Below are 24,775 nucleotides of genomic sequence, written 5' to 3'. Positions count from 1 at the left end.
CGACCTTCTCTCTGATCTGAATGGTGTGTGTTAAACACTTGAGTTTTACCACAGACTCGTCCCAGCGTCTAGAACGCAACCTAATGCTTTTTCAAGCGTCTCCATACTACAAAAACTACTTTTAAACAGGAAATGACAGAATATTGACGTACAAATTTACAGCGGGTCTATTCGCACGGGATTAGTATCACCTGAGGTCATTTTTCTGGACCTTTTTACTGAAGGTAAAAGTCGCCGTTATCTTTACTGACATTTTCCGTAATGATTACTGATAAGCACATTCGGACGGGACTAAAATCACTGAGAAGCTCTGGTAATTATTACTTTACCCCACCTCTCCATGTTAAACTAGTCCCGTCCGAATAGGGCTTTAGATATGTGTACACCTTGTGCATTTAAATTTCCTCCGATTTCCTCTGCCATGTACAATGTAAATGAACCTTTAATGGAACCTGCGTTGTCACAGATCTTTTTATCCAATCCTACCTCATTAAAAAATTACATTTTCAATAAAGTTATATTGGGATACTGGCAATGAAGACTTACATTGAATTGTTCTGTTGACTTACAATCAACATAGTTGCTATAAATTTATCAACATCCATAACCAGAACGTTCCAATTTAATATATACTGTGTATATATCCCAGCTCCACCTGTCTAGATCTGCTACAGATTTATAAATGTGTCTATTTATACAGCAGCAGCGTATCTTACATGCTCACAGCAGTGTGTCTGTGTATCAGTCCATATTTGATCTGCAGCAGCAGCAATCATTTTTTTGACCAAATATATATTTGATCAAATAAGTGCTGCCTTATTAAAGCAGACGGGACTTTAAAAACATAAAAAATTCCTAATGATTCCAAAATTCTGAACCAATAGTTTATATACTATTATTAATCATTTGCTTTATAAAATAAAAGTAAAATGTCCTTAACATATTTGTTATCTGGTAGATAATCTGGTAAAAAAGCAATAAGGCACTCGAGGCTGTGCTGCGTGACGCCTAATGCCCTTTAGCTACAACAGTATTCATAGTATAATATGGCTGCTTATAACTAGTCATGCTGCTATAAAAATATGATGAATATTTGTCCATATATCCAAAAAACAGTAACATGAACATTATGGTATTTTTAGCTGCTCTTTTCAATAAAAACTTTGTGTCCAAACTCTGTAGAACAAAATGCAGTCTCGGTTTACTCCAGCCTGCCAGTCAACTGATCTAAAGATACGTCTTAATTAGTACAGAGAAGCAGAACAATGGCTGTTTTATTTGGATTCAGAGATCTATAACAGCCTAATGGAGGCACACACACCCACACAATCATGCATGGTACCCTGAGGGTTGCGAAACCAGCGCTCAAGAGAAGTCCGCTGGACCCGGCCCAGTTCCTGATTACTACCAGCCGCGCAAGAGAAGCTGCGTCCCAGACCTCCTCCCTGCAGGCGTTAGATGCTCGTCTCTAGAGTCTCCAGCGTCATTCGCTCAACAGGCTCAAAGCAGGACTGTAAAGGCTTAGAATATGACAGAATGTAACCCTCGTACACAAACCACAGGCCTCTTTTCCAATAACCAGTGCAGCTGTGGAGCTGAGACTGAGAGAGTTTACGCAGGTTTGTGTGTATGAGCTGTTTTGTCCTGTCGCAGCGCCACAGAGAGGGCTTGTCGTGTTAATTATTGCGCAAGTCGTATGTAAAATGTCTGTTCCTGTGTGTGACGGCAGTGGAGGACCTGAGACAAGCAATTAGACTGTGACTGCTCTTAACCTTAATTAAACTTAAGCACTCTGTCATTAAAGAATATTACACTAATAAATAAGACCTCAGGGCTGAAGTTGATACTGTTACTCTTTTCAGTTCTCAAGCAATTTAATCATTATGCAATAATGAAATAAATGACAGGATTTAAAAGCATTTCATAAAATGTCTAACAGGATTATGCTTTTTTACTTCCAATGTGATTAAACATGAATGAAAGATTGATTATTTTAATTCAATTGTGGTTTATATTCTTATAGGTTTATATATATAATAGCACAGTATGTAATCGTAGTGTAAAACAAACTTAGATTTTAATTGATTGTTTTTTTTTTTTTAAAGTGACAGTAAACATAATGTTACAAATTCTATTTCGAATATATTCTGTTCATCAAAGAATCCCGGGGAAAAAAAAACATATCACTGTTTTCACAAAAATATGAAGCAGCAGAACTTTAAAGAATTAACATAGATAATAATCAGAAATGTGTCTTGATCATCAAATCATTATATAAGAATGATTTCTGAAGGATCATGTGACACTGAAGACTGGAGTAATGATGCTGAAACTCAGCTTTGAATCACAGGAATAAATTACATTTGAAAACATATTAGAACAGAAAACAACTATTTTAAATTGTAATAATATTTCACAATATTACAGGTTTTACTGCATTTTTTCAGCCTCAAGCACAAGAGACTTCTTTCAAAAACACCAAAAATTACATAAATAGTTTTTTTTCATAATATGGCTGGAATAAACCCACCCATTTCAAAAAATGTAATGTAAATGAAGCCTATACTATGCATGAAAGTACATTTATAATACATTACAAACTGTTTTTCCCTTTCAGCCAAACCTCCACAGTCTGGCACGAGCTCATTCCTCCTCCTCTCTACCAGGTAAGCTTGCATAAACTTCACCATTGAGTATTGATGAAGTAGCCCTTTCAAATCAGCACCTTTTTCACACGTATACATATGTTTTTTAAGCGGAGTTTGGTCTGGGCGCCGGCGCGAGAGCCTCTCCTCTGGGAGTCGGTGGAGACATTACCTCATCCACACGTCCACTCTTACGTTCACAGTCTTTCCATAATGGCCCAGGTAAGTGACCACTTCCCTCCAATGTACCTCTCCTAGTCTTTCCTATTCCTGCCTAGCTGTGAGTGGGAACAAAAACTGGACGCTCTTTAAATGTCATCCGGCATTATAACATATACATCAGTTTGATTCAGCCTGGCTCCAGGGACTCTTGGGTAACTTGCTTTGGCTGGAAGCAGTTTGTTTGTGGGCTGTGAATGCTGTCTTCTGGGTCCCAACAATGCACTTTGTATTAACCTAATATAACATTTAAAGTCTGCATGAAACGGACGTTGTGACAATCTTTTCTTCCCTATTTTGACGTACAGTAGTGGCCAAAAGTGATGTCCGGAGGGGATATGTGTTTTTAATGACCCTACAAGTTCGATTAAACCAAAAATATGAAGAAAATATTTTATATCTTTTAAATATTAAAAATTTCAGGGAAGAATAAAACACTAAACTTGGTTAAGGTATTTATCTAATAAAACAACAGCTACAGGTTTTATTTTACTAAGCAAAAAAGGCATAGAAAAACAAAAAGCTCACAGAGAAAAGCATATATTGACTACAACATAATCAGTTATTGATATTTCGTTGGTTCTCTCTTGTGTTTGCATGTTTATAATATCTTTGTATGACGGCCTGGTCAAAAAATTATGTCTGTACAATTTGACGTTTCATTGCGTTATCACAAATACAACTATTGACTCCAAGCACAGATATGCAGTATGCTTACAAAATTGTTAACAAATGTTTTATAATATTTGAATATAAGGTAAAGATGTCAATTTTTTTCCACTACTGTATTTTTAGCGGATTCAACAAAAAAAAAAAGTTTTTTTTATTGTCTGACCTTAACTTGTTGGGTCTACTCAAGTTTTAATGTCATATTCAGATCTACTTACATACACTCAATTCATAAAGTATATATCATTGATTTCACAGCTTTAAAACAAACAACTACGAGTTCAAAGTTTTTAGAGTGTGTAATATTTACAACCCAGTCCCTCAAAGTGACAGATAATGTTATTTGTAGTGCATCTTCTGGTCTCCACATGTGTTTGTAAGTTCTTCTACTCTGGTAGTTTTGTCATAAATTAAATACTAAGACCCAGAAAGCCTGCATGTCCCCCTCCTAGAGTTGATCTCTACTACTGTTGGTGCTTTTCTGTCCCGCCTACAGAACATTTTGTTCTGCTGCCTTCTGGCTTCGTGCCTCGATGATACATCTTGCGTATTGGTTTTTTTTTTTTTAAAGAATATCCAGATATAACCAAAGAGCCACTGTTACGATGTCTACAGCAATTATGTTCAGACTCTTCTACAATGGGAGCTTTACAAGCAAATGCACAGATGGTTTTTATTTTCGTTAATGTCAGAGACTTTGGCTCTCTCGCTTCATCGATGTTATACTTCAGACATGATCATTCACTGGGGCCGGTCCGTTGACGTAATGGACCCATCAGAGACCATGTTAGACAACACTTTGTGTATTGCTATGGAGATGGTACTGTGTGAAAGGTGTTATTGTACAGAGGCATTTCACTTTGGCATTGACAGATGATGGGACAAACCCATAGGTGTGACGTCTCACTCACACAAAAGACTTTCAGCAGAGGAACCTGTTTTGGACATCTTTCATTGCCAATATTCACATGAGGATTGTGATCATGGTTTGGTTACTGCTAATTAATTTGAGTATGATAATCAGTTGCAACAGTAGCTTTTGTTGCTTTCTGGAAAGCCTTCTAGCTAGACATCCAGCTAACATAAGTTGTTGTGCCTCAATGGATCTACAGTTCTTTCCAGCATATATTGAACAGTTTCTATATAAATGTATAGATGCATAAATGTATATGAACAACTCTTCAGATGTTGGTGCTTGCTAACCCTAATACTAATACTTTGTCTTGTAACTCATCCACACATATTTGTGCTGCAGACATTAATGATACTGTACCTCATGCAGCTTTTAGAGGAGTGACCTTTATCATTTCGATAAATTATAAATGGCAAATATTAAAACTATACCATTTAGTCTAAATTAATAAAAAAATAAAACACACAACACTTAAATCGCTCTGTAAAAAAAAAAAGAAAAAAAAAAGTTCAAAGAAAAAAAAGTAAGTGTTCGTGCTGCCTTAAAATTTTACGTTGAGTCAACTTGAATGTGAAGTACTAAGTGACAACTTGGATATTTGAGTTGACTAAACTTAAAATTTTAAGGCAGCATGAACACTTACTTTTTAAAGTTGAAACTATTTTTTTTTATAGCACGACTGATTACATTTAAGAATTGCATTAAATTCTTTGCTTTTAAAAATTACCAAGGCAAGTTCTAGAAAGTTTTGCACAGAGCAAACACCACTCACTGCCTTTTAAAAAATGAATATAACATAGAAAATCTCACTCTGCACTACCATCTGACTAATATCTTTGTCATTTCCCAGGTTCTCATCCTCATCACGTCCCATCAGCCTCAGCCTACGCTTCTGATCCCAGAATGCCTCATCCCAACCTACCTCACGTTCAGCAGTTTATGCCCTCGTACATGAACAACCCCACCCACTTCCCCTTCCCGTACCAGCCTCACCCAGGCTCCCCCAAACCCAGCCATACTCCTCTGTCCCGAATGCACAGCAGTCCGTCATACTCCCTCTCGTCCCCTGCATCCGGCCCGGGCTCCCCCAGTCCACTCAGCTCAAACGTCTCAAGTCCCGTTTCCGACGTCAACCTGATGTCTCCGGCTCACGCACAGGCCATGTGGCCACCACACAGTCAGCCTCTGTTTTCCCTGGCTAATGTGCTGTCTATGGCAATGAGCATGGCACATTCCTTCATGCCCGCACCGAACATGGTACAGGCCATGCCGGGTTTCCAGCCTGGTTATCCCACGATGTATGCGCCCCAGTATCCTCAATCTCCAGGGATGGCTGAGTATTACCAGAACATGGAATCTCAGTTTCGAGACAGTTTGATGTCGCCACCTTCCCAAACGATTCCAACGTCTACTTCACCCAGTGGCGTTTCCATGTCCGCCCAGCAGACAGCGTCTCAAGAGGGAATGCTGTATGCACAGGATTCCTCTAAGGAATATCCTCACGGATACAGACCCGCTTTTCCCAGGCACTTACTAGAGCAGCGGAGCAGCCCCGGGTCTTCATCTGGACTGTCGTCTTCCCCACGAGCGAGCCCAGATAGCAGAGTAAGCCATTAATCTCTTCACCAGTTAACCAATTAAAGAGGTCCAGTCTGTACATTTCCTTCTAGGTTTAATTTAAATAACACTGAAATTGTGATATGGCTTAGTGCAATTATCTAATAGCGAAGGTAGTGATTCAAATGAGATATATATATATAGAAACATAACGTGCACCAACCATCAACTTATATAAACTGGCTTTTGTCAACTAAAGAAAAGCTTTCAGGGCTTTTTTCAGTGGTTTTTAAAAGAAATTAAGACATGTATAAAAATATATAATAATAATAATAATAATGTTTTTCTTAAGATTTTAATTAATAAGAATGATACATATTATAAATATTATAATTATTATATAATATAAAAATTAATTATACATTTCATTATTATTTCATAGCCATATTGATATATAATCACACATTTTTTGGCCAAATTGTGCAGTCCTACAAACAAGCACAGCAAAATTGAGCTTTTAATTTTATCCAAATTTTTTTTCTCTCTCTATTGCAGTTTTATCAACAAAAAAAAAAACCCCAGAAACATTCTGGTCAATCAGTGGTCCCGAAATAACTTTCAGTAAATTAATCTTACATTTTGGTGACATCTTGTATTATAAATAATAAAATAAAATAATAATAAAAAATTAATTATAAATTATAATAAATAATAAAGATTTTTATATTGAATAAAAACATCATTTATTGCATTTATTTACAATACAATTTATTTAATTATATAAAAAGTAAAATAATAACTTCATAAAATATTTCTTAATTTCAATTATTATTCGATTAATGAATACAACTATAATTGTATTAAATAGATATAATCATACATTTATATATATATATATGAGTGTGTATATATGATAAATATGGGTGGAACCAATGGATCATGGTATGCAAATTGGTGACCTCTGCTCTTTATATTGAGTAACAGTTGTGCGTTTCTGTGTTATGACTGTGTTTGTTTCCATAGTGTTTTTTCTGAGCACGTTTTATATCACTGAATGTCAATAGCTAACATTGCTAATGTACCTTTAAATGTGTTCATCCTCGGTTATGAAACCCCGATGTGGAAGTATTCCTGAATGAAACAGTCTTTCTCTCCAAGGTGTCGTCATCCAGTCCCAGATCATTGTCTCCTCTGGTCTCAGGAGAGAGTACCAGAACTTCACAGGGCCAAGACATCTCTTTACCATCTGGTAAGATACTGACCCCTAAACACAAACACACGTAACACACCACCTGGTGCACATAGGGCTTCTTCTTACAGAATGTGGTTTATAATGTTGCATGGTTATATGGTATTGCACTCACAGAGGGTTTGTGGACACCTATTAAATAAGCCTGTGGAGTTCTTGCGCAACCAAAGTGGGTTTTTTTGTTTTGTTTCTTGGTCCACAGCTTTTATGTGTTCCTAAAACCGGAGCTATTTTGGCTGTGTTCGGAATGGGATATAAACATAATACTTACTGAGTATTACAGTATACAGTACTGTCATATATTTAAAAAAGGAAAAACATTTAGCTGCATTAGGATTATGCTGCATTGTGTCACATGAAGTAAATATTATTGTGCATTTTAATCCAAATTTATATAAAATATTTGAACTCTTGGCAGACAATGACAAACTAATGAATCACAAATTGTTTAACATTTAATTGTTTTTGGCTGATATTCTGGTTCATTTGTTTGTACTGTAGGTAGATTATACTGTTCATAGTTTGATGGCCTACTACGTTTGACAAATTGAGCAGTATATAGCCAAACCACACTGCAGAATACCGTATCCCACAATGCAATGCTCTCTCGATTGGGTCTTTCATTTCCTGTGTGACAAAATATTACAGCTGTAATCTCTTTCTTTGACTCATTATTGGACATTTTTACACAAAATTTAAATTAACCTTCAGGCGTTACACTTGTGATCCTCGGCGGTCAAAACCAAAGACAATACGTGTTTCAATGATATTTATTCTTTAATATTTTGTATTTTGAGGGGATTTCATGACACTAGACTATATTCACTTCTAAACGATGCTAATAATTTAATAATCCAAATATTGTAAAAAACTAACCAAAAAAAAAACATTCCCATTCATTTCTTATTGTGGTAACTGACCATTTTTAAGACCATTTTGTAATCATGCCCACATTTTTGTGTGTGTGCGTGTGTGTGTGTGTGTGTGTGTGTGTGTGTGTGTGTGTGTGTGTGTGTGTGTGTGCGTGTTTATATAGGAAGTGCTACTAAAGACACCAAATTTCGCACCATTCTGATGAAGTAAAACAATTTAAAAATGTAAAATGTTTCAATCTAAAATGCCCAAAGACCAGCAGAGGATTAAATTAACATTATTTTCATGATGAAAACTGGACGTCACTCGAATGTAATGTGATTATGAGGTCAGGTGACATATATCATGCGTGAGAGGATTTACAGGTATGTTTGCAGTCTTTTACAACTACCTTTTCTATTTCTCCATCTTTCTCACAGAGCCGAAGTGTACTGTGACTGTGGGCCGTTTTCAAGTGTCCCCCAGTAAAGAGATTCCTGCTCCCGCCAGACACACAGAAAGTCAAACTCCACCCAGTGAACCTGTCGTCCCTCGGGATGATGTCATCAGGTCGCTGGATCAGCCTGCGTGCTCTTTTTTACCTCAAAATCCAGCGAAAACCTGTGAGGCTCGGCGTGATTTGAGTCCTGCTGGCCAGCCCGAGACGGGGAGAAACCGAAAAGAGGCCCGAGAGGGACAGATCGATGAGCGAGAGCAGGAGAATGATGATTATGATCGTGATGAGATGATAAAGCACAGGAGAAAGAAGGGACGCAGGGCGGATTGTGGCCCGGGTCTGATGGGAACGTCGGTGGACAGTGGTTTTTCTGTGGCTCTGGACACAGAGGGGAGAGTGTGGGATGGAAACACGACCAGTCCTCCGTATGCCACTCCTTTCCACAACCTGTGGATGAGCTACACGCGAAGCTCCTCCTACCTCAGCAGCGACGAATCAGAAAGCGAGGATGAAGAGATGTGGGAGGAGCTACAGGAGCTGAGGGAGAAGTAAGGCACTTTCAAACTTGTGTGTTTTATTGTATTTCTCTTAGAGCTGTGCGATTCATCAAATTTTAGTTTTCGATTTTGGCTTCCAAGGATTATTAAAACACCATAATCGAGATTATTGGGCCGCATTCGGTTTCTTTCCTTTAAAGCAGTGTGCTTTCGCCCCTCCATAAAAGCCCAAATCTGTCAGATAATATAATGTTACTGCCGTAATATGCAGTTGGGACGTGCTTGATATTAAAAAGAGTTCAAAGTGCATATAGTCTAATGTACTGTACTTGCTGATGTCTGTTCTGTTCATATTAATCAAACAACATAAGAAAACACTCACTGCTCTTGACTGAATAACTTTAGCAGTAATACTTTGGAATAAATATTTAATGCGTAATAGTAGAGACTATGGAGTTTTTATTTTTTACATTTGATTTATTACATTTGTTTAAAGTAGGCTGACTTCTATACTTTTAGAAAGCATTGTTAATTTAATTTAATCTTTTTAAATTGTCATTTTTTTGTTGACCTATTTTAAGAATTGTTTGTGCACTTTTTTTTACATACATTAGTATATTATATATATATATAGTATACTTGGTAACATTCTAATTAAAGCTTTTATGTATAATGCATTATAAAGGTATTCATAATGCACATTGTAATACATTATATTTTTTCATCAATAATTGTAACCAAAGTTTAAATGCATTATAATATCTGCAGATTTCTTGTTACATCTAAAATTGGTTGTTTGTTGTGTTTTAATGCTTTATACTTTTTTAAAGGTGTAACAGAAGTATTATAATGTATTATAACCGTGTTTACAATTATTCATGAGATCATTCAATGCACTATAAGGTGCATTACAAGGCATAATTAATGCATTAAAAATACTTTTTATAATACATTACATATAAAGGCTTTAAATGAAGTTTTATCGTATGCTTTGCAGGAAATAATTCACTATCATGAAAAAAAAATACTATAGGATTATAAAAGAGTCATAACACCCACTCCTAATCGAGTAAAATAATCATGATTACAGTACTGACCGAAATAATCGTGATTATGATGTTTGCCTCAGTCATGCAGACAGCCCTAATTCCTGTGAATCCTCCTGTCTCTCTCTCCCTCTCAGGCATCTGTGTGAGGTTCAGTCTCTACAGGCGCTGCAGAAGCGAGAGATTGAGGAACTATACTGTAAGATGGGGAAGATTCCTCCTCCCTGTATAGTGTCTCCAGCTGTCATGCTCTCCAGCCGCCAGCGCCGCATGTCTAAAGGAGGAAACTTCCCATCGTCTCGCAGAAACAGCCTCCAGAGACTCGACATTCTGCCTTTAGCAGGTTCTCAGACTCTTTCCAAAATTCGCTGTTTTTACCACCTATACAGGCAGCTGCCGTGTAAAGGGGTGGTATAATGCCCTTTTCACATGATATAAAATAAATCTCTGATGTCCCCAGAGTGTGTGTGTGAAGTTTTAGCTCAAAATACCCCACAGATATTTTTATATAGCATGTTAAAGTTGTCACTTTGTGAGGGTGAGCAAAAAACGCCTCATTTTGTGTGTGTCCCTTTAAATGCAAATGAGCTGCTGCTAAGATAGGGTATTTGCATATCCCTGCAAAGATAGGGTCCTGCCTTAGAAAGAAAGTATCTTTCTTTTATGTCACATCTAAGCATCTTTTATGTCAGTGCTGTCTTCATAGACAGCGCACTAGCTTTTAGTAAAGAGTTGTATTAGTGGTTTTAGGTGGGGCTGAATAAGCAATTGTTTAATTAAATGAAAACTGTAAATGAGCAAATGAAATGTTTAACATCTTGCTGTGTTATGATTGGCCCACAGGGATCATGAGGAAGAACTCCCTGAGCGGCAACAGTAGCAGCAGTTCCCAGGAAGATTCCCGGCCGGCTAAAGGAGTGACTTTCGCTGCTGATTTCACTAGAATGGTATGATGCATTACATTCAGCACAGGGCTTAATGAGTAATCATTAATTACCATCACCTTTAATGCAATAAACATTCCTGCAATGCTGATTTACACAGTGTTGACTATGTAGACAAACATAAAAGGAAAAATTGTATTTCAATTTGCAAAAAAATTTTACCTTCGCAAATAGCGCTGACATTTGTGAACATTTTAATAGTAATGTATATAAATCCTAGATTTGTGTATTTGTTAAAGAGGAGCCATCATTTCAACCTGATCTATTTTTTTACCAAGTAGATTCAAGATTGTGGGAAATGATTAAGATGTTTTTCTTATTGTCTTTCACTAAATTATTATCATTTATATGCACCGATATAACAATGCAATATTTACCGACATGCATATTTACTAAAACATGAAAAATGCTACAAGGAATGAATTAAATTAATTGATTAGAAACAGGCAGTTTGAACGGTTTCACAGAAATGTATCAAACTTACCAATTTTAACAGCATTTCTGCTATCAATGTAGAAACATATCTGTCTTAAAGCTACAGTATGTAATGTTTTTCGCCACTAGGGGTCGCTAACCTCTTACAATAACAAAGGCGTAGGTTGATGACGCATAAGCGGAATTATGGATCTTGTCGTCAAACTGATGGATCTAACAATGTTTATGGATGAGTGAATACATTGATGTTTTTAACATGACTGTGGTATGAAGCAGGGAGCGAGTGCTAATGAGAGACAGAAATCAGCGTCACACGCGAGTCCCGCAGATATAAAGGAATAAGGACATTTCATTCTACTGAACTACCCTCAAGTGCTAAATTTACTACTTACACAGGTCATTATTTGACTAATTAAACTTGTGAGGGAACGCAGCGCTGTTTCACTTGGTCTAACCAGGGGGGCAGTGTTTCGGAAAACATTGAAGCTTCCCCGAGCGCCGCCATTGATTAGCGGACCCCCTCCTGCTGTTAGCATCCCATTGACTCCCATTCATTTTGGCGTCACTTTGACAGCGAATAACTTTACATCTGAGGCGTTTAAAGACTCCATTTGTCCATTATTTATTTCTAAAGAAACACGAAAATGTATAAAAGGCTCCATTACCTTGTATCTTACGTTATGGCCCCGTAGAAGCCGTTTTTGTAAAAATAGGCTAACGATTGCGTCATAACCACTCGACTCTCTGTCGCACAGTAGAGAGATTACCGTATGGACAGGAGGAGAAGCTCGCGGGCAATCGGGGGGACGTGGAGGCAAAATGACAAAATAATTAATCCGAATACTTAGCAAAAGTTGCTCCTGCTGCTAGCTCATGGACACCTCTTACTCACACTCTCCGTCTCTGCAAGTTTCGGAAGGGAATGATTCAGATTTCTCTCGGCACAGCTACTAGAAGACAGACGGGCTGCTCACGTCACATCTACGTCGTCAAGCTCAGTTTGAGTCTGCGCAGTACGCTCGACCATCAGGAAGTTAGAGCTTCTAATTGACTTCACTTTTCTACGTTGAAACCTATGGGGTCGCTGTGTCCAGTTTATATATTGTCTATGGGTCTAACGTTACACTATCACACTAAACTGCATCTCTGTCAAGTCGAAGTTTGTCACGGACGTGAAGCTCTCGAAAACGCCACGCCGATATTGATCCTCGTTTTAGTTCTCCTTTTGTCCCAAAGTCTGCTTGCCATGGTCCATAATGTTTGAACGAAACAACAACAGCGTGAGCGTGCCACCATGTTTGCCGTCTGTCGCCATGGTTACAATGGCAGTACCAGCGGAAACTAGGGATAACGCGGATATTACGTCATTCACAGGCGACAAGTGAACATGGACATTATTTAAAATTTGAATTTCTCTGAAATTAAAAATCGTTGGTAACTCTTGGGATATTGTAAGTACACAACTGCATGAAATTTATCACACTGTGCAAGTGATTTCTGGATATTTTATTACAAAAATCTTACACATTGTACCTTTAACGCTTTAATTAGTTACGAGACAAGGACGATCAAACTCAAAGTGCACAATTTCAACAGCAAAGTCATATATTGTGGATATTCAATATAACGGCAATGATTAATTAGTAGCACATGATCTTACGATGCTTAAAGCTGAACCCAACAAACAATTTTTGTTATTATTTTCATGCATTCAAATCTGAATAACGTTTCTCTTTTCCCCACCAGTAAGAATCCCGGTACATTGGCGGGACTATATCCGACTACCTCATTCATCTGTGACTGACATGAGGGATGTTTCTGTTTCTGTGAAGAGCCGATGGTTTGGCGGGACTCTCTGAAGGCTCAGCACTGATGATGATTCCTAACTCTCTCTTTTGCACTTTTCTAAAAACCTGCTGAACGGGCAAACATCTGAATCAACAGATGCCCTGCTGTTTCTGTTCTGCTGCTTGTGTTCGCGCTGTAGAAACACCAGATCATCACGCAAGAATCGCAGCAGTCTCCATGAACTCAGTAGATCCGGTCCAGAGAGATTTCTGCTATCACCTCATAGGGTCTGCTTTATGATAATAGTTTAAATGTGAATAAAAATAAATAAAAACAGATTGAGGGTGGGGGGACTAAATATATATTTTTGCATCAATTGTTCCAGCTTTGAGATTCTCATCTATTGGGATGCAGAAGGTCTTTACCTTGAAGTTTATGTACATTTACTTGTATATTTTACTTTTACCAGTCTATGACTGACTTAATAATTGCACCAAAAATCAAAGCAAGTGTCAGCCATAAAGTGTAAATGATATGCACACTGCACTTTGGCCTCAGTTACAGTCCCATCTAGGATTGTACAATAGAGTCATTAATAAATGATTGTTTATGTTTACAAAGAGCAGTCAATAAAAGTGCATTCAATATCTTCATTGTAATATTAACACAGTATGTTTAGATTTTTCACATTGAGCCCAAAGTTTCAACATTTATGCTTTCTGTAGTCTTAGTGTTTAAACATTATGTACAATATTTGGTGAATTTGTTTTTTGTCTAATTAACTTATGAGACACATCTACTTGCATGATGTAAAGAGGAATTCTGAATATAAACATTCAGAAATAGCTAATTTTATGATGTATAAAAACGTAGCTTCATACTTTCGGGTGGATTTCTGTCATTATCTATTGCACTTTTTTCTGTTTCAAACACATGCCAAAAAGATCTTTAATATGACAACCCAAGATTACCAATTCATGGCTCATTAAAAACTGTGAAAAATCATGAATGCCTTTATATGTGCATCCAAATCAGCAAATCAGTTACAGACACAAACACAGACAATGTGTTTTAGATTGAGATAAATGTGACTTCATGCTCTGTTATATCCATCGCTTCAATGTGCAATGCAACACTGCCATGCTGTGCCTTCCCTATCTTATGATTATGTATTATTCTAAATCATATTTGTACATTTAAAGTCAATAAATAGCTATAAAAAGATGAATGTTGGTCGAGTATTCATTTTAAACACTGCAGTATAATTTAGGACACATTGTGTTTATTAAAAAAAAAAAAAAGGCAAACATAAACAAAAGGTAGATATTATTTAAATTAATCTCACTTATGAATGCATTTACACGCAAAGCAAGATGACCAGTAGAATTACTAAAGTATTCATAGTATGAGGAATATTATGACATTCAGTTCCACGAACACGAATAGAAATGATGAACTGTCTTGACAAACGAAGGATTCCTCATCGAGTCTGATGTCCAACAGGATACAGAGATTTGATTGGATGTGGCGCCCTCTGCCGGCGCGCGCGCTCGCTCGCGCTCATCTGTGTTCATGTGTGTGAGACAGTTCCTGAATCTTCACTCAGTTCGCTCCGGTCTTCGGAGCTCGTGCTTTTGCTTCTGCATCTATTTCATCCATGATTTTTTCTTGGGATACTTTGTAGAAGGTGTAGCCATCTGAGGACGGCTGGTGAAGGGAAACAGCACACACAGATCTGGAGAGTTCATACTGGAATGACGTTATTCATATTTATATAGTGCTGTCAAATCGATTAATCGTGATTAATCACATCTATCATAAAAGTTTTTGTTAACATAATATGTGTATGTATATACAGTATCGGTCAAAAGTTTGGAAACATTACAATTTTGTATGTTTTTGAACATCAAGCCTGCATTTACTTGATCAAAAACACAGAAAAACTGTAATACTGTGATGATATATTATTACAATTTAAAAGAATGGTTTTCTATTTTGATATACTTTATGATTTTCAGCATCATTTCTCCAGTCTTCAGTGTCACATGACCCTTCAGAAATCATTCTAATATGATGATTTGATACTCAGTTATTCTCAATGTTGGAAACAGTTGTTCTGCTTAATATTTTTTGGAACCTGTGATCATGGTGAATTGCTGTGAATATGAGGTTGGGCCCCTACCGCACCCATTCCATTAATAACATCGATCTCTGGGGCCCCCAAAAGTGTGTGGGCCCTTAGAATCGTCCTAACTTTCACCCCCTCAGCGGCGCTCCTGCCTGGGATACTTTTTTTTAGGATTCATTGATGAATAAAAAGTTAAAAAGAACAGCATTTATTCAAAATAGAAATCTTTTCTAACATTATAAATATTTACTATCATTTTTTATTAATTTAAAACATCATTGCTGAATAAAAGTATTAATTTCTTTCAACAAAAAAAGAGAAAGAATTACTGACCCCAAACTTTTGAACGGTAAGTGTTTATTCTTACAAAAGATTAAAATTTTAAATCAATGCTGTTCTTTTCTTCTTCTTCTTTTTTTTTTATTTTTATTCATCAAAGAATCCTGAAAAAAGTTTCACATGTTATTAAAAAAATATGAACCAACATCAACTGTTTCCAACATTGATAATAAATCATGATTTCTGAAGGATCGTGTGACACTGAAGACTGGAGTAATGATGCAGAAAATTCAGCTTTGATAACAGGAATAAATTACATTTGAAAGTATATTCAAATAGAAAACCATTATTTTAAATTGTAATGATATTTCACAGTATTACAGTTTTTTCTGTATTTTTGATTAAATAAATGCAGCCTTGATGAGCGAAAGAGACTTACATGTACATACACACAAACAAAAACACAAACACACACACACACACACACACACACACACACACACACACACACACACACACACACACACACACACACACACACACACACACACACACACACACACACACACACACACACACACACACACACACACACACACACACACACACACACACACACACACAGTGAGGAAAATAAGTATTTGAACACCCTGCTATTTTGCAAGTTCTCCCACTTGGAAATCATGGAGGGGTCTGAAATTGTCATCGAAGGTGCATGTCCACTGTGAGAGACATAATCTAAAAAAAAAATCCAGAAATCACAATGTATGATTTTTTAACTATTTATTTGTATGATACAGCTGCAGATAAGTATTTGAACACCTGTCTATCAGCTAGAATTCTGACCCTCAAAGACCTGTTAGTCTGCCTTTAAAATGTCCACCTCCACTCCATTTATTATCCTAAATTAGATGCACCTGTTTGAGGTCGTTAGCTGCATAAAGACACCTGTCCACCCCATACAATCAGTAAGAATCCAACTACTAACATGGCCAAGACCAAAGAGCTGTCCAAAGACACTAGAGACAAAATTGTACACCTCCACAAGGCTGGAAAGGGCTACGGGGAAATTGCCAAGCAGCTTGGTGAAAAAAGGTCCACTGTTGGAGCAATCATTAGAAAATGGAAGAAGCTAAACATGACTGTCAATCTCCCTCGGACTGGGGCTCCATGCAAGATCTCACCTCGTGGGGTCTCAATGATCCTAAGAAAGGTGAGAAATCAGCCCAGAACTACACGGGAGGAGCTGGTCAATGACCTGAAAAGAGCTGGGACCACCGTTTCCAAGGTTACTGTTGGTAATACACTAAGACGTCATGGTTTGAAATCATGCATGGCACGGAAGGTTCCCCTGCTTAAACCAGCACATGTCAAGGCCCATCTTAAGTTTGCCAATGACCATTTGGATGATCCAGAGGAGTCATGGGAGAAAGTCATGTGGTCAGATGAGACCAAAATAGAACATTTTGGTCATAATTCCACTAAACGTGTTTGGAGGAAGAAGAATGATGAGTACCATCCCAAGAACACCATCCCTACTGTGAAGCATGGGGGTGGTAGCATCATGCTTTGGGGGTGTTTTTCTGCACATGGGACAGGGCGACTGCACTGTATGAAGGAGAGGATGACCGGGGCCATGTATTGCGAGACTTCCCTCAGTTAGAGCATTGAAGATGGGTCGAGGCTAGGTCTTCCAACATGACAATGACCCGAAGCACACAGCCAGGATAACCAAGGAGTGGCTCTGTAAGAAGCATATCAAGGTTCTGGCGTGGCCTAGCCAGTCTCCAGACCTAAACCCAATAGAGAATAGAGGGAGCTCAAACTCCGTGTTTCTCAGCGACAGCCCAGAAACCTGACTGATCTAGAGAAGATCTGTGTGGAGGAGTGGGCCAAAATCCCTCCAGCAGTGTGTGCAAACCTGGTGAAAAACTACAGGAAACGTTTGACCTCTGTAATTGCTACTGTACCAAATATTAACATTGATTTTCTCAGGTGTTCAAATACTTATTTGCAGCTGTATCATACAAATAAATAGTTAAAAAAATCATACATTGTGATTTCTGGATTTTTTTTTTAGATTATGTCTCTCACAGTGGACATGCACCTTCGATGACAATTTCAGACCCCTCCATGATTTCTAAGTGGGAAAACTCGCAAAATAGCAGGGTGTTCAAATACTTATTTTCCTCACTGTACATATATGAAGAATTCAGATGCAAAAGCCTCTAAGTGCCATCTGAAATTTTCTTCTAAAATGATCATTTTTATCAAGCTTGTATTTTTAAATTCAGTAATTTCACTTAAATGGCAATGAAAATGACCTATTAATTGTCATTTAAGTGAAATTACTGAACTTAAAATACGAGCTTGATAAAAATGATAATTCTATAAGAAAATTTCAGATGGCACTTAGAGGCTTTTGCATCTGAACTCTTCATATATATATATATATATATATATATATATATATATATATATATACACTATAAACACACACACGTTGATTGAGACACTTTTCCCCAGTCATCCCAATGGCAAAAAGTGTACTTACTAACTATAGGGTTAGGGAAGGATTAGGGTTTGGTTGAGGGTTAGTTGCATGTAATTATGCGTAACAAGGACACTGTAAAATAAAGTGTTACCCAAAACTTTTATGTTAGATGTGATTAATCGAGTTGACAGCACTAATTCATATTTTAGTTTTATACTTTATACAGGCCCTTCAAACAATAGGCTATACGATCTACAAATCAGCCACGATGCAGAAAAAAAGCATTTTGATTTTATTAAATTGTATGATTGAATCAGATTAACAAAATGCTTTTACTTTCCTTTGCTCTAGGTTTAACTTAAAAACTGCATTAATAAAAAAATAGTGTAAAATAACGTTTCTATTATTTTAAACGGAAATACGAGTTGCTTGATTTAGAGGTAGCCTTAATATTGTTTAGTACCATGAAATCAACACAAAATACAAACTAATAAAGTTAAAGTATAATAGAAAACAAGTACACTAAACAATAAAAAAAAATTATGATCCATAAGTTATGACAATATGTTTTTACATTGCTTTAATAAGTTAAGCAATTTATTGCAAAACTTTTTTTTACAAGTTAAACAAGATTAAACTCATTAAACCATTTAATTTAAGTTGAAACGACTTAGCATCCAAGGTGATTATAATTTTAAAAAATGAAGGCAGCAACTTTTTTTTTTTTTTACAGCGATATTAATTTATTTTTAAAACGTTGCACGTAAGACTGTGTTGACTGGCTGAAAGAGCACAGGGATTCTCGTAAGTTAGTAACATCACCAGAAGATTAATAACATTATTCAAGTGTCTGACTGATCATGTGACAAATATGATGAAGCATTGCTCATCATGACATAAGCACTTATGTCACATTGGTTGATCATGTAATAATGCACCCACGTGTAGTAATCTAAGACCTAATATTACTTTCATTCATTATAGGCTACCAATATAATCAGCTCTCTCATCTGATAGCTGTGACGCACTGTATCAGCCTGTGAATGACATAACCTTGTGTAAGAGAGTAGTAAAGGATACAGATGCCGATCACTACCGAGCCGATGGCGAGTCCTGTCGCAACGTTTCGCCCCCGGAGATTGCCGACTTTCTTCTTCCACTGCGCCAGCTCCACTTGTTGGATGAACTGCAACTGTTCCCTCGTCAGCTCTTCCTTTACAGGGTTTATTCTCTTTGCAAACTGGGCTTCAGGTTTGAGGTCCCCTTGACTACTCTTGTCTGCCATGTTTGAAGCGCTGGGTTGTGACGTAACGCGAGATTACTTTACACGTCAATGGTGCGTCTCTTTTGCGCAGCTCGCCTTGCACACGGAAATGTCCTGCGTCCCAGTGTGCATACTATCCACCCTATCTGCCCCAAATAGTATTGACAATTACTAATGTCACATACTATTTAGGATGGATAGTATGCACACTGGGACGCAGGCTAGATTTCTAAAAGATGACTGTCTGCACTATTGTAATCTTTTTCTTGAAAATAATAATATTAATAATAAATAAATATATGATTATAGCATGCCTAAACTGGGGGGGGGGCGCACAAGTTCAGTTTTCGTAACAGTTTAGGCATGCTATAATCATATTTTGTAGCCTATCCTGGTATAATAATTCAAATGTTAACTTTAACATGTTCCGAAAACTAGTCAACATTTTTCGTTCTCTGGCTGTGATAAAAAAAAAAACTTTAAAAAAACTAGGCTAAACCTTTTCAAATAACAAACAGGCATTATCATTGCAAGGGAATGCTTGGGGCTAATAAAAGTAAAATAATAATAATAAAATTGATCAAATTAAATAAGAAAATGTAGGCTATCAAAGTAAAATAATAATAAAACATATTTAAAATAAGTTAATGAATTAATCTGTGGCTTCTAAAATATAGTTGGCTGTTACTTTTGCTTTATAAATAATATATCAAAAAATAAACTTAGCCTACTTCTCTATAGAGTGCCACACTAACTGTCTATTCAGATCAGTCTCTTCCACTGAGAACACAGGGGGAACCGTTTTACCTGGAGGCCCAGAAAAAGTGTTTTTTTTCCCCCCCTGTATATTACCTTTTGAGGATTTATAACACACTACAGCGATGCTGGGGATGTATTTAATGATCGGTCTTCCAGAAAAGGAAAATGAAGATGCAAGAGAAACGTTGATTGGAATCAGGGGTGGAATTAATTATTGATTCTGATTGGAATCCTTACCAGGGTGAATTAATTTTAATTTGATGTAGTATTTTTAGCTGTGCTAAAGCTGTGTCATGTTCAAGTACCTGTGAGTTTGGGGAACAGTTTCCAAGACCATTCAATAAGCCTATCAGCTGAGCTGATCCTGTCATGTGTCTGACAGCCATGGCTAATGCACAATGTTTGGTTATAAGCCATCTCCCTTTCATTGTTAGCTTAATAACATCCTGGCCAATTGACACAATCTTCTCAGCCTCCTCTTCACTAACATTCACTCTTTCATTGTCAGTAGAGGGATCTGTTGTCATAGCTGTAGTCCATGCAATGAAATTGAATAGCTTATCTGGGACTAGATTTGATGCAGCTGACATCATAAGTTGCTGTGCTGTTGGTGGCCATGTGTGTTTGGGTGTTGCCTTACACTTTTCAACTATCATGGAACAAGAGGCGGGTCTCATTTGTGTCATCTGTTTAAATTTTTCCCTTGTGTTGTCTTCATCTGATGATGAGGTCAAAGCTACGCACAAGCTTCCACTTTTAAGAGGACGAGTGACAGACACAGGCTCAGTACAGAAAGCACGGTTATTTTCAGCCGCGTAATTTAGTTTTATTTAAAAACGAAATATTTTGTAACATTACACATGTGACATGTTTTAAGGTCACTTTTGATCACTTTAATGCATCCTTACTGAAAAAAAAAAATCTGACTAACAACACATTTTTGAACGGCAGTGTACATTTAGTTGGTCATTATTGCAATATAAACACTATCAGAGTGATCAACAAGGTATATCTTCATTTACCAGTCGAAGACGGAGCATCTTTCTGCTATTATGTTTACTCCGTGCACTGTCAAGGGCTTCATCATATTTGTCGTGGTACCGGTCTTTGCAGCAATTATTTTACCGCAAATACTGCATCGCGCGCTGTTGGCATCGAGCCTGGAGAAATGTAGCCACACTTTTGATCGACTTTTCCACATCTTTAGGGTATTGTGTGTGTGTGCTCGGGTCACATTGAGTATGTGTATGTGCGCGACTCGAGTTTGTGTGTGTGCTCGCGTTTCATATTTGTATGTGCGTGGAGAGTTTGTGTGTGCGCGCGCGCGCGTCTCATATGAGTGCGTGAGCGACTTTAGGTGTGTCGTTGTGCATTTCATATGTATTTGTTTTATCAAAAACGAATAAATTATAGTTTTTTTTTTATTTAAAATAAAAGGAAAAGGAATTTACAAAGGAAATGTTTACTGTTCATGTTTTATTATTATTGTGTGGAAAAATCCCACTTAAAAAAACAGACCGCCATTACATTTTTCCTCTCGCGCACCCCCTGGTGGTAGCTCGCGTACCCCTGGGGGTGCGCGCACCACACTTTGGGAATCCCTGCTCTAGTGCAACCAAAATATGGAGCTATTCTTGTGCCAATAAAAATGAACTTAGCTTTTCAAGAAACTAATGAAAATATAAATTGAAACTAAATAAATTATCTCTAAAACTGAAAAAGAATAAATCGCAGGCAAATTTTTTGACTTCGTTTTTAATACACTGCATGTTTTGCTAACTATTTCTCATATTTCAATCGCTGATCTGAACTTACAAATGCGCTTCCAGAGTTTTCATTTACGCTTCTGAAGTTTTCGTTTACGCTCCCAGAGTTTTCGTTCGCCGTTCTGACACATTTCTCTCGTGGGGGCGGGGCTAGTAGCAGTGTGTTCTCATTGGTTACTGAGCTTTTGATTGATAGCTTCGTGACCTGGAAGTGAAGACGTCAGTGGTGTGTTTATGTGTGGATGTGAGCGTCTGTAATCGCAGCTTTCTATTTCATTTTAGTGATATTAAGTTTATATCTGTAATTATTTGCTGCTACACTATATTGTTGAGATGATCTCTTATAGAAGGAATAGTAGCCTACAGACGAATGATATTTCTCATTAGTCATCGTCGCTATATCAGGAGGATACTGGATAACGTTAGCCTACTCGTGGTAAGTCTGATTTTTTTTTATATATTTTTTTATACTATACTAATACTGTTTATAATACAGTACTGGCTTTTTTCAGGTGGAGAGGCATTTTAGAGCTCAGTGAGAGCCCATAACATTATACAGCTGAGCTGTGTTGTCTTGATTTAACTGTTAGCCCAATAATTACATGACTTGTTTATCTACATTCGGTTACAGTCTTCGATTAGATCATATTTGCTTCGATTAGATCATATTTCCCCCCAGCCACCCCAAACAACATTGAGCTAGAGTACTGTACAGTAGCCTATCTGTACTGTATCAGCCAATGACTGATGCCATAGGACCAGAGCGCTGTCAATCACTGCCTGATTCAATTTTGGCAATCTAAAGCCTTTTTTACCATGCCAATAAAGCTATTTAAACCTGAATTTCTCAATTGCTGATTAATTTGCGATGCAAAGTTTTTGAAAGAGGAGAGACACGAGTTGACCACAGAACACGTCTCTGTTCGTAATATGTAAACACTCAATTATTTTGAAGTATCGCCCTGGTCGCAGTATTTATTCTGATTACTTTTGTGTGATAAAGATGACTGATAAAGCTATTATATGTATCTAGTATGAGTAACAAATTGCTTTTTTTGTGTCCATATTTGACTAATAATAATGAAAAAAAGCACTTCAAATGAACATTTCTTTGACAAATGTTAAATCTTTAATAATAAATATATGTCCACATTAAAAACTTAATACATGCAAGTAATTAAGACTGAAAACATCCAGCAACTAGGGAATACACATCCATATGTTTATAGGGCAATGCAGCCATCTACTGGTTACACAACAGTATTACAGATGATAAATGCTGCTTGACTCCGAGGTAAATATTTAGTACTGTAAAATCCCTTAAATATATATATAATAAATATTTTAAGTCTGCAAATTGTTACTGTATGGGGAGTTCAAAGCAGTTTGTATTGTTAGATTATAATACATTTCTTCTCTCATTTTCCAGGGAGTGGAGCAACTTTTACATAAACAAAATTCTGATGCTGACACAGAGGATGGAGTGATAGTACCAGAGATCCACTGTCCCTATCAGGCAATAATCTTACTTTGTTCAGACACATCACCTTTGAATGACTGGGATCTTGATCTTCAGACACCTGATTTATTTTAATATAAACTAGCAAATATTTAAATTTCCTCTAGATTAAAACAAACACAGTTCACAAGTACACAAGAGGTTGCACTTTATTCTTATTAAACTATGCTGATCTTGGATTAGCATACCAACAGCATATGAATGTTGAGGGGATAGTTCACCCAAAAATACAATTCTCACTTATTTTACTCACCCTCATGCTTTCCCAGAAGCATTTTACTTTCTTTCTACAGATAAACACGAATTAAGATTGTAAGGAAAGTAATCCATCTCTGCGAGTCCTAAAGACGCTTTAAAAACCACACACAGTGAGCGTGACGGTAATCCATGCGACCTCAGTGGATGAATCAATGCCTTCTGAAGTCAAACAATAGGCTAGATAAAATAATAATAATGTAAACTGTTTTAACTATTAAAAATCTTACGTACATGGGTTACAATCCACTTGTATTATGGACTCACAGAGATGGATTATTTCCTTAAAACTCTTTGTCCAGGTTTATATGAAGAAGAAAGTCATATACATCTGGGATGGCATGAAGGAGAGTAAATGATGAGAGAATCCTCATGTTTTGGGTGGACTATCCTTGTTCTGCTTGTGTCCAGTCACTGCTTTGTTACTTGTACTGCAACAGGAACTGTTTAAAGAATCATTGCAACATTTAAAATGTATATGAATTTTTAAAATGTATTCTGTATTTGTAATTGTGCATTTTGTATAGTAATGTATATCATCAGAATACTGTGCATTACATGTATATTATGCAGTTAATGTTTTGGGGATTCTGTTCTTTCCTGTCACAACATAATTGCATCCAAGACCTTCACTCTGATACTTGTGTATATGCTTTAGTGACAATAAAGAATGTACATTTCTTTGAATTCATATTTTCAATTACATTAATTTAACTGGTTGTATAAGTCACGATTGAAACGGTTGATGATTGTTAAAATATATTTAAATTAAATGAAAATGTTAATTAAATGAAATAACTAAATATAATTATCTATTTAAAAAAAAAATGGCAACAAGAACATTCTTTGTGTGACATATGCAATGAAATGCCCTTTGAGGTCTGTATCTGACAGCAGGCCACGACTGTAATTTTCATATTGTTTAAATTCCTCTTATTTAAGTGATCATTAATTTTGATGGTGTAAACGTATATCATGCTAACAATGAGTAGTGTGATGGCCATGGCTGCCAACCTTGATTACCTGGTTGAAGTTTGACT

General features: G+C 36.8%; 2 protein-coding genes and 1 long non-coding RNA gene across 3 annotated transcripts in view; 2 read left to right on the top strand and 1 right to left on the bottom strand.

The window, feature by feature from the left end:
* Positions 1–14,499, top strand: part of wnk4a (WNK lysine deficient protein kinase 4a) — a 62,881-nt gene extending 48,382 nt beyond the window's left edge. The window contains exons 14-21 of the mRNA XM_082152062.1: positions 2,618–2,666; positions 2,757–2,867; positions 5,297–6,051; positions 7,162–7,252; positions 8,545–9,109; positions 10,242–10,447; positions 10,948–11,051; positions 13,230–14,499. Of these exons, the coding sequence (XP_082008188.1) occupies positions 2,618–2,666; positions 2,757–2,867; positions 5,297–6,051; positions 7,162–7,252; positions 8,545–9,109; positions 10,242–10,447; positions 10,948–11,051; positions 13,230–13,232 (1,884 nt within the window). The 3' untranslated portion in view covers positions 13,233–14,499. The remainder of the gene's footprint in view (positions 1–2,617; positions 2,667–2,756; positions 2,868–5,296; positions 6,052–7,161; positions 7,253–8,544; positions 9,110–10,241; positions 10,448–10,947; positions 11,052–13,229) is intronic.
* A 34-nt stretch (positions 14,500–14,533) lies between these two features.
* coa3a (cytochrome C oxidase assembly factor 3a) lies at positions 14,534–19,492 on the bottom strand. The gene is made up of 2 exons (XM_082152218.1): positions 19,253–19,492; positions 14,534–14,968 (listed from the first exon to the last, which is right to left on the bottom strand). Exons 1-2 carry the CDS (start codon positions 19,455–19,457, stop codon positions 14,874–14,876), a joined length of 300 nt encoding a protein of 99 aa, XP_082008344.1. The 5' UTR covers positions 19,458–19,492; the 3' UTR covers positions 14,534–14,873.
* A 2,369-nt stretch (positions 19,493–21,861) lies between these two features.
* LOC309485409 lies at positions 21,862–24,422 on the top strand. The gene is made up of 2 exons (XR_014201182.1): positions 21,862–22,397; positions 23,391–24,422. It is a non-coding gene; the product is annotated as an uncharacterized lncRNA (long non-coding RNA).
* Positions 24,423–24,775: the final 353 nt, after the last annotated feature.

Source organism: Leuciscus leuciscus (genome assembly GCF_965113295.1).
Source record: "Leuciscus leuciscus genome assembly, chromosome: 21".
Classification (NCBI taxonomy): domain Eukaryota; kingdom Metazoa; phylum Chordata; class Actinopteri; order Cypriniformes; family Leuciscidae; genus Leuciscus; species Leuciscus leuciscus.
Note: the sequence above shows the minus strand (reverse complement) of the source record. Positions and strands in the feature narration are given on the sequence as shown.